General features: G+C 51.0%; 2 protein-coding genes across 4 annotated transcripts in view; one reads left to right on the forward strand and one right to left on the reverse strand.

Moving 5' to 3' along the window:
* The window catches only part of PSMC3IP (PSMC3 interacting protein), a 12,273-nt gene extending 505 nt beyond the window's left edge, over window positions 1–11,768 (forward strand). The window contains exons 2-8 of one of the 2 annotated variants that reach the window (XM_032772768.2): window positions 192–298; window positions 749–838; window positions 1,531–1,642; window positions 1,874–2,019; window positions 2,840–2,893; window positions 3,791–3,850; window positions 10,509–11,768. In XM_032772768.2, coding sequence (XP_032628659.1) covers window positions 192–298; window positions 749–838; window positions 1,531–1,642; window positions 1,874–2,019; window positions 2,840–2,893; window positions 3,791–3,850; window positions 10,509–10,598 — 659 coding nt within the window. In that variant the 3' untranslated portion in view covers window positions 10,599–11,768. Of the gene's footprint in view, window positions 1–191; window positions 299–748; window positions 839–1,530; window positions 1,643–1,873; window positions 2,020–2,839; window positions 2,894–3,790; window positions 3,851–4,034; window positions 4,586–10,508 lie in introns of those variants that run through there. The other variant, XM_032772769.2, reaches the window with a different exon arrangement.
* Window positions 4,919–13,457, reverse strand: MLX (MAX dimerization protein MLX). Of its 2 annotated transcripts, none has more exons than XM_032772765.2 (8): window positions 13,378–13,457; window positions 11,980–12,016; window positions 11,316–11,405; window positions 10,396–10,502; window positions 9,687–9,786; window positions 8,880–8,979; window positions 8,165–8,366; window positions 4,919–6,993 (listed from the first exon to the last, which is right to left on the reverse strand). In XM_032772765.2, exons 1-8 carry the CDS (start codon window positions 13,441–13,443, stop codon window positions 6,937–6,939), a joined length of 759 nt encoding a protein of 252 aa, XP_032628656.1. In that variant the 5' UTR covers window positions 13,444–13,457; the 3' UTR covers window positions 4,919–6,936. The 2 variants fall into 2 exon arrangements, with proteins under 2 accessions (XP_032628656.1, XP_032628658.1); XM_032772767.1 differs by having other exon boundaries at window positions 4,919–7,028; window positions 13,378–13,454.
* Window positions 13,458–17,461: the final 4,004 nt, after the last annotated feature.

Here is a 17,461-nt window from a genome sequence, read left to right on the forward strand (position 1 = left end):
TCCCTGCCCTGGGTCTGGACCTGTTACCTCAGATGACCCCATTACTTCTTCAGTGACCTCACATGACCCAATTTGCTCTTCTGGATCTGCTCCCACCCGACCTCCCCTCCCAAGGGCCGGGCCACACTCCCTTGACTGTGCTGTGGCCAAGCCCTGGCACTGAGCCTCTTGTCTCGCTCTCTTCCCTGCAGCAGGAGCCGCCGCAATCCTGCTTCGCTACCTCCGGGACCAGAATCGGCCACACAGCGCCCAGGACGCCTTTGGGAACCTGCAGCGGGAGCACGGGCTGGGCAAGATGGTGAGAGGCAGAGCTAGAGGCTCTGCCTCTTCCCCCCCCCCCCGCCCCCCTTGGCTGCTTGGAGCAAGGCCCCTGTGGCACCAAGGCGGGTCAGAGCCTTCCACCCAAGCGAGAAGCTGGTAGGGAGCATGTTAGTGACCCTGCCAGATGGGTGGGAGCTCACTCTGCCACTGCCTCCCTTCCCCAGAGATGGTCCCACAGCAGCACAAGAAACCTCCAGCCTTTCACTAACCCATGTCACAGGCAGCTGGTGGGTGGCAGTGAGAGCCCCTTGGATAGATGCATAGATGGTTGGCTGCAGGAGCAGATACCATATCTGCAGCTGTAACAACACACACAGCCCTTAAGGCCTGTCTAGTTCATCTCTTCCCCTGCCTAGCTTAGTCCACAGGGTTGCTTTCTGGTGCTCTGTCCAGTTCTCATGTGGACTCCTGTTCCTCTTTGCATCAGGCTGTGGTGAAAGCACTGGAGCAACTGGCTCAACAAGGGAAGATAAGAGAGAAGGCTTATGGGAAACAGAAAATATACTTTCCAGACCAGGTGAGATGAATCTGTTCAATTTCCCTAGGAAACAAAAACAATGTTGGGTGAAAAACTAAACAGGCCAGCCCCAAGTAAAGCCCTTTGGCGAGGTACGGCCTTCCCTGCGGTCTTTGTTAATGTGCTGACAGCACTCTTGGTGCTGCATCAGGCACAGAGGAGACACTGGCAAGAAACTTTTATTTACATAGTGGTTCAGCACAAAATGCACTAGAAGACTCCAGTATGTGTGTTTACATGGGCACCTGCGGCTTTCCTCACACTTCAAAGCAACATGTGTTGTTCTGCGTTTATTCCATTCAAGTGCTTTGGTACTTCCTTTTACTTTGGATTATTTGTTTAAAGGAACCCAGCACTCTGCTATTCAATAACATAAAACCTGCTGTGTCTGTAACATCCTAGACAATGTCACCAGTTTAGACTATAATGTAATAAATATGAAATTTTGTTAATATTAACAATGACCAAAGCTATGCCATTCTAGCCCATTTATCAGCACTCTTCCCATCTCCTCGTAACCAATGGAGATGATACCTTTAGGAGCACAGTGTAGATGGCTGATCTCGAGAACTGCAGCAAGCTGTCATAGAAACAAATGTCTCTAAGATCTCTGTCAAAAATGGGTGGTGGTGACTGTCCAGGAAACATCTGTTTTCTGTAATTCATAATACGTCATCTTTCTGTTCTCTCAGGATCAGTTTCCCACAATGAGTGACTCTGAGCTTAAAGCCTTGGACAATGAAATCTCGGAGCTTTCTTCAAAAGTACAAACCCTTCAACAGAGCTGCCGCCATATGGAATCAGGTGTGTTTGAATTTCCACTTCTGCTGCCAGGTTTATTTCAAAGTAGAGTAGCTCTGAAGCTGAACTGGCATGGAGTGTGTGTGAGGCAGTGCAGTGTGGCACCAGCATGGAGCGTGTGTTTTGAGGCATCGCACTGTGGTGCCAGCATGGAGTATGGCATCATGCAGACATTAATGCTAGCTGTTGAGCTTTAGCTGTGGGCATCCTGGGTAACTAGCAATTCCATTCCAGAACTGAAGGATCTGAATGGCTCAATGACAACCCCCAAGATGATTAAAGAGATTGAAGAGTTAAAAAAAGATTGTGCCAGTTACACAGAGAAACTGGAGCGAATTAAATCTGCAGCCAACCATGTGACTCCTGAAGAGAAAGAAAAGGTAAAGAGCTGGAAGGGGCCGTGCCACTGAACACAGCAGCCAAGAGCCCAGCTCAGTGCTACTTGTCTTAAAATGCTGAATAAATTATCCTTAGATGTAGACAGGGAATAGCTTGTCCCTTCTGGATGAGTCCTCTATTTCTGTAAGCAGGTGGCGTGGCTGAATGTGAGGATGAAAGGCACCGTAGAATGCTGACAGACATTTTGAATCTGACATCAAACACTGAAGAATTGGAGTGGTTGTGGGAGGGGTTGGAAACTCCAGCACAAACTGTCCTCTTCTCAGTTAACTTCCCAATGTTCCTGTTCATAGCTTAGGGTGGTGCTTTTGGGGCCTCATCTCTGAAGTCTGATCACGCTACCCCGGCATTACCTGCCAGGCATGCTGCAGTGCTGGTCAGCTTTAAGTATGGCTCACTCCAGCATGGAGCCAATCCCAGAGTCTGATGTCGCTGGAAATGTCCTGCTCTCTAATGTTCTCAGCGGACCCTTCACTAGGTGCCTCCTTACGCTGTGTGTGTATCTAGAGGGAGCAGCTATAAGGCTGGCTCCTGAGTGACTCTTGCCTGCAGCCCTTTGCTCTGGGTTGTCATTTTACTAATACAGAAATTCAACATTTTAGCCTCTCAAATCATCCATTTTAAAAGGAGTCCCACTGCCAAAGAGCTTATTTGTCAGACAGTTGCCTGCACTGTGTGATGGTCTTGAACACTAAATAAGCATCTTGCTCTGGCCTGGCCTCCCCTCCTAGCAGTAGTTCCTTGGTTCACACTAGGGAGTGGTTGGGTTTAATGTTACTCACTCAGTCTTGTTGGTTGCAGGTTTACAATGAGAAAAAGCTGTACTGTAAAGAATGGAGACGGAGGAAGAGAATGGTAGCGACCTTTATTATGAATACCGGGTAGATGGGCACCATTGGGTGGTGGCAGTAATGCTCAAGAGGTGACATGGTGTTTCATTCAGGGAAAAAATGCTAGTGACTTAATGATTTATGGAGCAGCCCTAGGGGCCTGTGCTAGCTGAGCATCTTGCTTCCATAGCCTGCTGCCAAGGTAGCCAAGAACTACTTGACATATGAACCTCTGTAGCACACTCAGTTTATGCTAGTCTTGAATTGTGATGCCTGGGCCCTTCTGGTGTCACCCAGGAGGAGGAACCACAAGGCCACTTCTCCCCACCCTAATGCTGCTGTTCTCCAGCTTCCATCCCATAGTTTCTAGTGCTGGGAGAGCAGCCATCCTGGCAGGGAGACCTCTTCCTGGACTCCGATATCTGCTTTCCAATGTATGGACATAGCAAGACAAGCTCCCAACCATCCTCTCTGGCTTTCCAGTGGCAGCTCCCTCTGTCACTCACCAGAGTCATCTTGTTTGGGGGTTTACAGTCTAATAGTGATGCCAAACTGCCACTTTCAATGGACTAGTGGGTGATTGCAGCAGATTATCACTTAGAGCCCTGAAATTTATGGGGTGAAAGGAGCCCCACAGCTGTCTTGTAGGGGCCATTAGCCTCTCATTAGTGTGTAATGGCTAACTGGGAGGAGATCTGACATCAGCAGCCTGGGTAATGGCCTCTGTTGAGGAGGGGTGCAAGACAGGCATGCACCCTAGGAAGCCTCACTGCTTGTGACCATGGGGGCTAATGCTTTGGCCTTTGCTAAGCTCCATACTTAAGGCTTGTCCCACTGGTGAGCTTGCCCAAGTTTCACTTAATGTGTCTGTTTCCTGAAGAAATGTAGCTAAATATTCTTTCAAATTATTTTGTCTTACCAGGCGACTGAGCTACTTGATGCAATTCTGGAGGGCTACCCCAAAAGCAAGAAACAGCTCTTTGTAAGTACGACCGTCTCCACCTGCCTTTGACTAACACAAATCCGCAGTTATTCTGCTGCAATGTAACCATCAGCAAGTCCCACAGTGCTGGAAAGGGCCCTGTCTCTGAATTCTCTCTGTGCTGTACAGCCAGCTTAACTCTCCTTTGTGCTCTTGGTAAAGAGGCTGCGTTGTTCTTGTGCAGGAGGAAGTTGGGATAGAGACGGATGAGGATTACAATGTCACTTTGCCGGTGGCTGTCTGAGTTGCTGACAGGAGCCACTGCTCCAAGGGAGAAAATTGGTCAGTGTGGAACCCAACAGAAGCCGCTTCTGAAACTTGCACTGTTTGCAGGGCTTGGTTTTGTCCTGCACCTTTTATGTATGTTTATGTTTTAAAATGCTTTGCAGTCAGGAGGGTGGCTAGAGGGATTGAGGCAGCTCCAGGCCCCATCATATTCTTTGCAGTGGTGTCCCGTTCTTATCATCCTTTGTTGAAATGAGCAGTTGGGATGGTGCCTCTCCACTGGGCTAGGGGGGTGCTGGATTGCCAAAAAGTAGGTGAGTTTCTTCTAGCAAAGGGAGGAAAGGAGAGTCTAGGAGATGGGAAACAAACTAGTTGTTTAACTGTGTAGGGATGTTCTAGCATCTCAATGTATTTAACAGAGAGGGTGGGAAATGTTTCCCCCAGCATCTACCATGCCGTAATGCTGTATACAGGGGTGTGATTCATTAAACACCACAGTGTCTCATCTTAGCCCTGCTTCTTCCATAATTATTTCTCACCCTGCATGTCCTGGCGGTAGCAAGACTGGCATGGCCGCTTTGCTCTCACAAAAGGGAGGTTGTTTGTATTCCAGTCTGGTTTAACTATGGCTTTGAGAACAGTCGGAGTCAGGCACCCAGATAACAGGACATGAGCAGGTGGGGAGGGTTGTTCCAATACAGCTGCCATAACACTGGCTAAGGGGTCACGCTGGGCATCCTGAAATCATTAGTCACTTCTGGAAAATTGGCCCTTGCCTCATCACCTCTCATAGCAAACCCAGCGATTCTGTGTAAGAAATAAACAAACCGAGGGGGACAATCCTTAAAATGCTTAGCAAAAATTTATTATAATTACTTTTCATGATAGAAAAATATTTCACTTCCACCTGAGTGAGGTCTGTAAAAAGCAATGCCCTTTGAGAAATACACAAGCGACTTTATTAGTAAACAGCACAGGCTATTGGTTCTGCAAACAGGGTGCTTTCCTTACAGCAAAGCAACATCTTACAAGAGTTACATGTCTGTGCTTGAGTACAGGCCTAGCGGCAGCTTCCCCTGTTATGTTCAGTTCACTTCAGCAGTTAGACTTGTCACTGCAAACAAACTCTTGAACTTCCATGGGGCTGTATGCTGCATTTGGACCGACAGGGACACTCAATGCAAGCTTTGTAGAAGTGCTTTGTCTTATAAAATCCAAGACCAATGAGAATATTTCCTTGATTAAATGGAAACATTATGCCCCTGCTTCAGTGTTTGAAAGGCAGACAACTAGCACCAAGAAACTACCATACCCAAACTGAAAGAAATGCACAACAGCCATTAACATGGGATTTTTAGAGGTGTGATAGGAACGTAATTGAAAATTGACAAATACTGTTGTAAGAGAGTCACTTTGCTGGGGTAATTTCAATAGTCACCTTGTTTGAGTAGTAAAATGCCATTGCTGCTTTAGCAGACAGCTGCCATCTGCTGTTAATAGACCTGTAGGGCTACAGGGAAAGAAACAGGGTGTAACTGATTTAAATTGTCCCAGACAAGCAGCTGTCTGCAAAACGTAAACTGGTAACATGTTAGTGTGATTTTTTTTCAATACATTACAAAAATCAAGGCTTTATTAGATATAAAACTATCATTCTAAACAAGAGCAGATGTCTACTTAGAATTCACAGCAACTCGGTGCTACACTATTCTACTTTCCCACACAGTGTCACTTCATCAAAAAGTGCGAAGTCATATAAAGCCCAACAGAGATCAGCCTCTGAGAAAGCTGGAGAAGGCTGTAGCGAAAGCTGCACTCATGTTTAATTGTTTAGGAAACATGGCTCGAGTCAAAAAGGCCAAGTCAGCAGCTGGCTGAAGCAAAGGTCGAGGCCATGGAGTAAGTGCCTCTCCTTGTGGCAGTGAGGGGCCAGCCCACCAGCTTCCTTTGCATGGCTTTTTTGAAAGTCATTCTGCACCAGTAAAGGAAGCACCCTTCCATCCCTAGGCAGAACTAGACAATCAGGATTGAGACACACAGGAATTGCTAGTCCAGAACCCATCTCGACAGTAACTAGAACCAGCTGCTTCAGAGGAAGGTGCAAGAAAGCCTGTAGTGATGGGAGAACCTGTGCCAAGGGAAGCTTCTTCCTAACCCCTTTTTGTGGAGGACAGTTTGTTGCCTTTAATCTTAATGTGGTAACTAGCTGTGGGGGGGAGAGGTCGCCCTGCATTGCTCTATGGAAAGGTGCCTGGGTAGCTGCAATGTCAGCAAGTGCTTACCTGGAAACCAAACAGCCTATGTTCCATCTGTTCTACAGCTCACGTCCTGGTTTTCAGGGCATGCATCCCACAAGGCAGTAGATGTGCAGTGCTAAGATAACCAGGCAGTAGTTAGACTCCATGCCATCCTCTGCCTACAGGGAGCAGGACAATCTGACTGCTACAGAGCAGATCCCTCCCACCAGCTGAGCTACTGCCACTCTTGCAAAGAGTCAGGGGCTCAGGCGAGGTCCGTTCACTGCCATGCCAGTTTGGGTGAGAGCCTCTCTTGCCTTCCTTTGGGGCAATGAGAAGTGTATTTAATCACATCTAAACTCCCTTCTCTGCTGACTGAGTCCCTACACAGCCTCTAGTGCTACAGAGTGCAACAGGGTCTGTGGGGAGGTACGTATGGCCCAGTTTTGGTTTTTGGTCAATACAATAAATAATCCAGAGAGAAGCTTTAAGAACAACCCCAAGGGGAACAGACCAGCCCTTCCTGGAGTCTGTTTCCCAACTCCCTCCCTGCTGGGCGGCACCCCACAGCAGTGTGGATGATGAGCGCAGGCCCATGCTGCTGGGGCAAGGGCAGGGAGAGAGTCAATAAAGCTGATTCTTCAGCTGATGCAGAACCCCAAGCACGATGTCCCGCAGAGTCTGAGGAGAACAAGGAGGAGGCAGGATCAGTCACTCTGCAGGACGAAGAAACATTCACCTTGGCAATGCCTCTGTGGGTTCCAGAACAGGCCAGGGAACTCTTTACAGAGGGGACTATGTGTGTAGAAAGGCAGCTAGGTACCAGTTGTGTCAGCCACGCACGGTGGTCTTTATGGGAACAGACCTCAGGGTGGGGGGTACATGGCTTCAGTGCCTCAGAATTACTGGGAGTACAGCACCTGCCAGCTTGGATCAGACCAAGGGCCAGTTTCCTGTCTGACAGTAGCAGAACCAGCTGCTTTAGAGAAAAAGCCTAGTGCAGGAAGGTGTGGTATGACTACCTGCCCCTCAGGGAAGGTTCTCCTTAGCCCCCAGAGCCCTCATTTATGCTCTGAAGCAGGAGGGTTTCTGTCCCTCTCAAAGCTTGTGTTTGCTGGTCTCATTCTGGGGCTCCTGTTCACCAGGGTATCTCTATGCTGAGAAAAGAACACCACAGCAGCAAGTTTCAGAGCCTGGGTCAGGGAACTCGGGCTTGCAGAGCTTGTGCTATGGGGCTCAAAACAGCACAGCAGATGTGCCCACTCAAGCTAGAGCCTGGGCTCTGAGCCTCGCTGCTGCAGGGGTTTTTGCAGTGTAGATGTACCCTTGGGTTTGCCTGATCTCCTGTGGCAGACAGCACTACCCTGCCAGCTGCATGTTGGGGGAAAGTTTCTCCCTCTATTCATTCTGAATTTGACGCTTTCAGTTTCACACATGGTCCCTTTGCTCATTACGAGAGAGGGAGAACAGAAGTTCCCCATCTCTGTCCTCAGCCCCAGGCACTATTTTGCATCTCTTTATCATGTCCCCTGTTCTGCCTCTGGTAGACAGTCACAGGCTTTCTGTGCCCCTAGTCATTCTCGGTACTTGTCTCTGAACTGTCTCCTTGTGCTTTGTCCTCTTTGAGATGGGGTGACCGGAACTGCAGTCACTATCTCCATCCTGATCTTTAAACCTCCTAAGGTGCTTGGACTGCTGCCAGGTGCAGAACTGGCCCTGGCACTGGTGAATTAGAGCCCAGTAAGGTGCAGGAATAGATCAAGAAATTCCCTCCAACATGCACTGCTTTGCGTTTGTATCTCCTGTAGCTATCTGGCCCCGTGTTACTTTGTGTGTGGCTCCTAGTCCTTACCTGGGGCTTACAGTGCTCTTCAATCCAGCTGAAGACACAGGCTGAAAGTTCCTGAAAACTCGTTACCGAGATGGAGGCATTAAAGGATTGGAATAGTGAATCCATGATGCCTTGGAAAACATTAAACTTGACTTGGTCAGAGACCTGGTCTTTCCCCTCATTTGGATTATCCTGATGAGCTTTCACAATCTGCTCATAGTTTCTGAAACAAACCAAAGAAACCTGGGTAAAATGGCAGACTTGGGAAGCCAGCTCTGGCCTCGGACACTCTCCAGAGCTCTGTCTGAGGTGTGAGAGAGACCAAAGATGTGCCGCAGTGTTTGCTGAAGGCCCTTAACTTTGCATGTTAGGGCCATAAGGTGACACTCAAACTGGTTGTATGGTTAAGGTAGCAGGCTCTGGGCTTAAATTCCTTTAGGGGAATAAATGCAGGGAACTCGCAGCCTCCCTTCCACGTTGGACAGGAGACCCAGGAACAGGCTGGGGCTCCTTGCTCTGAACTGGCAGTCCCCGTGCTCAGCCCATGCCCCTCACGCTGTACTGGGATCTGCGTCAAGTCCAGCTTACCCAGCGACTCAGATACTGACCAGCCCTGGGATGGAATTGCACAGAACAGAGGGGGAGTATGGTGGGTGTCTGCTGCAGTATGTAAAACACAGGGTGTCCGTCTCCCTGGCCCCTCAGGGTGGGAGATGTGTGCCAAGTTGCTCCTTACACTTTCATGATTTTCAAAGCTGTGACATCTTTCCTGAGCGTAGAAACTTCCTCCTCCTGCTTCTTCTTCTCCTTATGGAGGAACTGAATGTAGTCAATGGCTGAAAAGCAAAAGGAGGACGAGGGTCCAGGATGCTCGAGACAGATCAGAGGTCACAGTGATGTTGCTCCGCAGGGGACAGGACGAGCAGACACTGGGGCACCTGCGGGATTGATGCATGGCCCTGTATTTCATCCCCCCAGGCCTCATGCATCCAAACTGACAAGGAGCCAGGCTCCCCCTGTGCCTCCTCTCCCCAGAGGGTCTCAGTGCTTCACAACCTGGGTCCTGGGACGGGGAGCAAGGTGCTCTAGATCGTACGCTAGCAGTGGCCAAGCTGGGAGGAGTCTCAGCCTCCTAAGCCCTAGACAGTCTACTACCCTCAACCTAAGTGATTTTGATGCCTGTGAGCTGCAAGACGGGGGTGCCTGGGCTAGGCAGGTAGTGCTTCACCCTGTGACCGTGTGCCTCCCTTGCACTCTAGGCTGATTGCACAAGTCTTACCTTCAGCAAGAGTTAACCTGCAGTGCCAGCCGGGAGGGAGCAGACAACTCAGTGAGGCCTGGAACAAGGCACCTGCCATTTTAGTTTTGAATGTCTGCAGGGAAGGTTTAACAGCCAGAGGACTTTCCCCGTCGAGCCCCCATGAACGGCTCCCATTCTGGCTGGCCAGTACCCCACAGCCGTCCAGCACAGAAGCTATTTGTCACAGCTGTTAGGAATGCCAGCACAGGCCCAGAAATCACTCCCCCCAACTCCCAGACTCACTTTTCTGCAGGACGATGGCTTTGCTCAGTTTCTGGGAGCCAATGGAGAAATCCTGCTGCTGGCACGTGGGAACAATGGCCTGCAAATCATCGTAGCCTTTCTGTGGGGGGGGGGGGGGGGGGGCAGAGCGGAAGTAACAGGGTGTTTAAGATTCAACAGCATGGGATGATGGCAGCTGGCTGGACAGAGGGTTTAACAAAGTGGAAAGCTATAGCTCCCCCACACTGATACAACCCCCTACAGCAGTGTTTCCCAAACTTGGGACACTGCTTGTGTAGGGAAAGCCCCTGGTGGGCCGGGCTGGTGTGTTTACCTGCCCTGTCCACAGGTCCGGATGACTGCCGCTCTGGGCCAATGGGAGCTGCTGGAAGCAGCGTGGGCCGAGGGACATAATGGCTGCCATTTCCCGCAGCTCCCCTTGGCCTGGAACAGCAAACCGCAGCCAGTGGGAGCTGTGATTGGCCAGACCTGTGGATGGGGCACGTAAACAAACAAGCCTGGCCCGCCAGGGGCTTTCCCTGCACAAGCAGCGTCCCAACTTTGGGAAACACTGCCCTGCAGCATCCTGAATGTTTGGCTGCACATGGAATTTAACAGCTAAGTAAATAATCCAAGGTGCAATAATGGGCCCTCCTGGGTCTGATGTGAAAGGAAGGCGCTGTCTGAATTCTCATGCAAAGGAGCAGCCTGCTAGCTGCTCTGAGGTTACCTTGATGGCATCTCGTCTCTTCTGCTCGGCCTGGGTGTGAGCGCGTCTGCGCCGGTCTTTGTATGACTCTTTGTAGGCTTCCTGGTGATAATCGCTGTCTTCATCATCTGCAGCGGAAGAATCGTCATTGTCAGCTCTGGGGGCACATGGCAGCTCCCAGAGCCCAGGAAACAGAGACAAAAACGGATACCTGCAGTTACTGAGGCAGTGTCTGGCCTGGGGATCATTTAGACACCTGTGCCTGAGAAGACCTCACAGGCACACCACTTAGCTACCGATTGGATGGACTAGCTCCAAACAGCTCTTTCAAAAGAATGGGACCAAAACACAGTAAAGGGCATCTCTGCTGACAACAGCCCACAGCATGAATGAGCGGCTGGGGAAATTCATTATAGCAAAGGCCAATAACAAAGATACTGGGTGCCAACTGGGCCACCTGCTTCTCCCGCAGGCCCCTGGGGTTGGGCCCTGGCTTGTCTAGGCAGGATTCTCACTAGAAGGGCTCTGCTGCATTCCGGATTTCAAGAGAGACTGGGTGTCTAAGCTGAGATCCCTTCCGCAGAGGGGCCAACTTTTCAGCACTTCCTGGAATCAAGCCCCTTTAAGGTGGCTCAGAGTAGGCATCCACTCAGCACTCAAAAACCTCAGCCAAGAAGTTTCTTCAGCACTTCGGTCCAGCTCTCCTCTGTTCTACATTACCAGGAGAGTCCCATCAAACTGCCTTGCAGGAAGCCAGGACACCATCCTCCCTACCCAAGGGCAGGGGAAGCTGGCAGAGGAAGCTCTTGCAATCACAGTCTCTTACAGAATAGCTACCTAAGGAGAATGAGACTGAACAGGAATATGAGTGAGAGAGTGGAAAAAGCCCCTATTAACTGAAGTGCTGGAGAAGCTGGTGGAACATAGAGAAGGGACCATACCTGTATTGGGGACTGAGGAGGCACTGGTGGAGCCAATGCTGTTAGCTCGGGATACTATGCTTCCTTTCCTAGTGCTTTCCACAAAGAGTGCTGAAAGAGAAAATACCACACCGTATTTCCCTAAGTCATGCAGGAGGCAGGAAGTGTCACTAACCCCCAGAGACACTGCAACTGGGACAGAGAAGGGATCAACTCTGCGAGGCAAGTCACGGGGCAACCAGCTCTAGGGATTAGCAGCTGTTGCAGTCCCTGTCAGGGTGCAGATAGGTACGATGAATGCTGAAAAGCCATTGGGCCCAGACGTGAAAGCCAACTAAAGCACAGCAATGTAACTCTAATATCCTTTGCACCCGTTTCCCTGTCTATAAAATGGGAGAAATACATTCTGGGAGACTTATGAAGTGCTCCAAGAGTCTTTCATTAAAGGAGCAAAGAATACACTGATGATCGCGACTGTGTTGCTTTTCCCATGAGGAGATGTCAGTCTTGATTTAAAAGGCCAAAGGGTCTGATTAGAGCCTCTGGATTTGGGCCAAATTTGACCAGATTATCCCTCTTCTAACAGCATAAACTAGAGCAAAAGACAAAAGTGACCAGGGCTCCCTGGCCCATTTAGTCAGCTGTGACCTGACAGTTTGGGACAAGAGGACACAGAGCTACTCACAGGGATCCAGTCCACTGTCACTGTAAGCAGGATCCACCTGGTGCATTGTAGGATGAGCCAAGTACAGCATGAGAAAACGGGAAGAGAGGAGAGAAAAAGAAACCAACCAGTGAGCAAGGCAGTTTCCTCTTCAGCACATTTGCTTTTTTGCGCAATAAACTATAGTGCCAACACATGACAGCAAGTGGGAACAATGGGGGTAGTCCCATGAGCCCTCACGCAACACACCCGCTTTCCAGAAGAACAGTGCTGCCCAATTCCCTTGCAGCCCGAAACACTGGTTTGTTGTTCAGTTTAACAAGGCTGTGACTGCAGGATTGATCTGGTTCCAGTTTTACTACACTTTATTCTAGGAATACATGGTCAGATTTTCAAAAGCATATGCACATTGACAACAACAGGAGAAGCCGGGTGTTGAGCAATTGTGAAAATCTGGCCCTGGTTCCTACACAGACTTTGGGCACTTATGGACAAATAGTAAACACTTCCTTCCCTCTGTTACATTGTTATATTTATCTGAATGTTAAGACTGAATACAGGCAAAGACAAATGACCAGGTAGCTGCGCTTCAGGAGCATAAAACATTCATAGAAAGTTAAACCTCAGCCTCTAGGTATGACTCTCAACATACTGTTCCCTGGATATGCCAAGCAGGAAAACTAAGTGCACTCAACAGCCAAGTCATCCACTTGGCAGCAGTTATGTAAGGCCTTCCCCAAGGAACCAAGGATCAGATTTGTAAAGGTATTTAGCTGCCTAAAGAAGCAGATAGGCATTTAGTTGCATACCAAAAAGTGCCTAAGAACCTAAATCATGGGTCACACAAACTTCCACTGATTTGAGGCTGTGGGCCTTAGTTCCTTTGCAAAATCCCACTAGGCATCTAAACACCTTTACAAATCTGGCCCTGACCTGACCCCCGACCCCCATCCTGACATAACCCCCGATCCTCAATCCTGACCTGACCCCAACCCCCAATCCTGACCTGACCCCCGACCCTCAATCCTGACCTGACCCCGGCCCCCATCCTGACATAACCCCCAACCCCCAATCCTGACCTGACCCCAACCCCNTGACCCCGACCCCCATCCTGACATAACCCCCGATCCTCAATCCTGACCTGACCCCCGACCCCCAATCCTGACCTGACCCCGACCCCCAATCCTGACATGACGTGACCCCAGCTGACTTTTGCCCCCACAAGCCCCCGCCCTTGGGCTCCCCCAGCCCCGACCCACCCTCTCACCAGGCCCCCGCGCCCGCTGTGACCCGGCTCCGGGCCCGGGGGGCGGAGCCCAACGAGCGGGGCGGGTACCAGAGGGGGGTGTCGCTCTCTCCCGAGGAGAAGGGCCCCGCGGTGTGTCCCGCGCCGGCCGCCGTCCGGCTCCCGGGACTCACCTTCCCCCAGGGGTCCTCGGGCGAGGCGCCCGCCTGCTCCGCCATCTTCCCGCGGACTGAGGTCATGTGACCTCCAGCATCAGCCAATCACAGCGCCCGACCACTGCAGCGAAAGGAGCTTCCGGGAGACCGCTGCCGCGGTGGCTGACGGGAGATGCAGTTGCACCGCGGGGGCTGATGGGAGTTGTAGTTCCACCGTTGGAACTGATGGGAGCTGAAGTGTGTCTCGGGTCCTGGCCCGCCTGAGCCACGAGGGGGCGCCGTGACAGCGAAGGGCCTGCAGCGGCAGCGGCCGCGGTCTCAGCACTGGGGGAGCCGCGAACCCAGACTCCGGCGGGGGAGGGGCGGGGGGGGGCGGGGCGCACAGTGGAAACCATGTGTCAGGGCTGCGAACGCGGGGACACTAGTGGGGCAACGGCCAGGAACACGTGGGAGAGCTGGGCCTGTGACCTCACCTGGCCCCATTACTTCTCCGGTGACCTCACATGACCCCATTACTTATCCATTGACCCCAGATGATCCCATTCTGTGTCTTGGGTCTGGACCTGTATCCTCAGATGACCCCCCCATTACTTCTTCAGTGACCTCACATGACCCCATTTGCTTTTCTGGCTCTGAGTCTGTGACCCCATGACTTCTCCAGTGTCCTCAGATGACCCCATTCCCTGCCCTGGGTCTGGACCTGTTACCTTAGATGACCCCATTACATCTTCAGTGACCTCACATGACCCCATTTTGCTCTTCTGGATCTGAGTCTGTGACCTCAGATAACTCCATTACTTCTCCAGTGTCCTCAGATGACCTCATTCCCTGCCCTGGGTCTGGACCTGTTACCTCAGATGACCCCATTACTTCTTCAGTGACCTCACATGACCCCATTTGCTCTTCTGGATCCGAGTCTGTGTCCTCAGATAACCCCACTACTTCTCCAGTGTCCTCAGATGACCCCATTCCCTGCCCTGGGTCTGGACCTGTTACCTCAGATGACCCCATTACTTCTTCAGTGACCTCACATGACCCCATTTGCTCTTCTGGATCCGAGTCTGTGTCCTCAGATAACCCCACTACTTCTCCAGTGTCCTCAGATGACCCCATTCCCTGCCCTGGGTCTGGACCTGTTACCTCAGATGACCCCATTACTTGACCAGTGTCCTCAGATGACCCTATTATTTCTCCAGTGTCCTCAGATGACCCCATTCCCTGCCCTGGGTCTGGACCTGTTACCTCAGACGACCCCATTACTTGACCAGTGTCCTCAGATGACCCTATTATTTCTCCAGTGTCCTCAGATGACCCCATTCCCTGCCCTGGGTCTGGACCTGTTACCTCAGACGACCCCATTACTTGACCAGTGTCCTCAGATGACCCTATTATTTCTCCAGTGTCCTCAGATGACCCCATTCCCTGCCCTGGGTCTGGACCTGTTACCTCAGACGACCCCATTACTTGACCAGTGTCCTCAGATGACCCTATTACTTCCCCAGTGTCCTCAGATGACCCCCCCATTCCCTGCCTTGGGTCTCGCCCTGTTACCTCAGATGACCCCATTACGTCTTCAGTGACCTCAGATGACCCCGTTTGCTCTTCTGGAGCTGAGTCTGTGTCCTCAGATAACCCCATTACTTCTCCAGTGTCCTCAGATGACCCCATTCCCTGCCCTGGGTTTGGACCTGTTACCTCAGACGACCCCATTACTTCTTCAGTGATGTCACATGACCCCATTTGCTCTTCTGGAGCTGAGTCTGTGTCCTCAGATGACCCTATTACTTCTCCAGTGTCCTCAGATGACCCCATTCCCTGCCCTGGGTTTGGACCTGTTACCTCAGACGACCCCATTACTTCTTCAGTGATGTCACATGACCCCATTTGCTCTTCTGGAGCTGAGTCTGTGTCCTCAGATGACCCTATTACTTCTCCAGTGTCCTCAGATGACCCCATTCCCTGCCCTGGGTTTGGACCTGTTACCTCAGACGACCCCATTACTTCTTCAGTGATGTCACATGACCCCATTTGCTCTTCTGGAGCTGAGTCTGTGTCCTCAGATGACCCTATTACTTCTCCAGTGTCCTCAGATGACCCCATTCCCTGCCCTGGGTTTGGACCTGTTACCTCAGACGACCCCATTACTTCTTCAGTGATGTCACATGACCCCATTTGCTCTTCTGGAGCTGAGTCTGTGTCCTCAGATGACCCTATTACTTCTCCAGTGTCCTCAGATGACCCCATTCCCTGCCCTGGGTTTGGACCTGTTACCTCAGACGACCCCATTACTTCTTCAGTGATGTCACATGACCCCATTTGCTCTTCTGGAGCTGAGTCTGTGTCCTCAGATGACCCTATTACTTCTCCAGTGTCCTCAGATGACCCCATTCCCTGCCCTGGGTTTGGACCTGTTACCTCAGACGACCCCATTACTTCTTCAGTGATGTCACATGACCCCATTTGCTCTTCTGGAGCTGAGTCTGTGTCCTCAGATGACCCTATTACTTCTCCAGTGTCCTCAGATGACCCCATTCCCTGCCCTGGGTTTGGACCTGTTACCTCAGACGACCCCATTACTTCTTCAGTGATGTCACATGACCCCATTTGCTCTTCTGGAGCTGAGTCTGTGTCCTCAGATGACCCTATTACTTCTCCAGTGTCCTCAGATGACCCCATTCCCTGCCCTGGGTTTGGACCTGTTACCTCAGACGACCCCATTACTTCTTCAGTGATGTCACATGACCCCATTTGCTCTTCTGGAGCTGAGTCTGTGTCCTCAGATGACCCTATTACTTCTCCAGTGTCCTCAGATGACCCCATTCCCTGCCCTGGGTCTGGACCTGTTACCTCAGATGACCCCATTACTTGACCAGTGTCCTCAGATGACCCTATTATTTCTCCAGTGTCCTCAGATGACCCCATTCCCTGCCCTGGGTCTGGACCTGTTACCTCAGACGACCCCATTACTTGACCAGTGTCCTCAGATGACCCTATTACTTCCCCAGTGTCCTCAGATGACCCCCCCATTCCCTGCCTTGGGTCTCGCCCTGTTACCTCAGATGACCCCATTACGTCTTCAGTGACCTCAGATGACCCCGTTTGCTCTTCTGGAGCTGAGTCTGTGTCCTCAGATAACCCCATTACTTCTCCAGTGTCCTCAGATGACCCCATTCCCTGCCCTGGGTTTGGACCTGTTACCTCAGACGACCCCATTACTTCTTCAGTGATGTCACATGACCCCATTTGCTCTTCTGGAGCTGAGTCTGTGTCCTCAGATGACCCTATTACTTCTCCAGTGTCCTCAGATGACCCCATTCCCTGCCCTGGGTCTGGACCTGTTACCTCAGATGACCCCATTACATCTTCAGTGACCTCACATGACCCCATTTTGCTCTTCTGGATCTGAGTCTGTGACCTCAGATAACCCCATTACTTATCCAGTGTCCTCAGATGACCCTATTACTTCTCCAGTGTCCTCAGATGACCCCAATCCCTGCCCTGGGTCTGGACCTGTTACCTCAGATGACCCCATTACTTCTTCAGTGACCTCACATGACCCAATTTGCTCTTCTGGATCTGAGTCTGTGTCCTCAACTAACCCCCACTACTTCTCCAGTGTCCTCAGATGACCCCATTCCCTGCCCTGGGTCTGGACCTGTTACCTCAGACGACCCCATTACTTCTTCAGTGACCTCACATGACCCCATTTGCTCTTCTGGAGCTGAGTCTGTGTCCTCAGGTGACCCTATTACTTCTCCAGTGTCCGCAGATGACTCCATTCCCTGCTCTTGGGGTGGGTCTTGACCTCAGATGACCCCATTACTTGTTCAATGACCTCAGATGACCCCATTCCCTGCCCTGGGACCTAAGATGACCCCATTACTTCTTCAGTGTCCTCAGATGACCCCATTCCCTGATCTCAGGGTGGGACTGTGACCTCGTATGACCCCATTACTTGTCCAGTGATGATCTCATTTGCTTCATTGGATCTGGGTCTGTTATCTCAGATGATCCCATTACTTGTTCAATGACCTCAGATGATCCCCGTTCCCTGCTCTCAGGGTGGGCCTATGACCTCAGATGACCCCATTATTTGTCCAAT

The sequence above is a fragment of the Chelonoidis abingdonii genome, chromosome 21 (assembly GCF_003597395.2).
Source record: "Chelonoidis abingdonii isolate Lonesome George chromosome 21, CheloAbing_2.0, whole genome shotgun sequence".
NCBI classification, from domain to species: Eukaryota; Metazoa; Chordata; order Testudines; family Testudinidae; genus Chelonoidis; species Chelonoidis abingdonii.

Excerpts from the sequence above, each read along its gene's own strand:
- MLX (XM_032772765.2), bottom strand. The coding sequence starts at position 13,443 with ATGACCTCAGTCCGCGGGAAGATGGCGGAGCAGGCGGGCGCCTCGCCC. Across the intron at positions 11,406-11,979 it reads TGACAGTGGACTGGATCCCT|CACTCTTTGTGGAAAGCACT; the intron begins GTGAGTAGCTCT and ends TTTCTCTTTCAG. Across the intron at positions 6,994-8,164 it reads AAGAGCACTGTAAGCCCCAG|ACTCTGCGGGACATCGTGCT; the intron begins GTAAGGACTAGG and ends TGTTCTCCTCAG.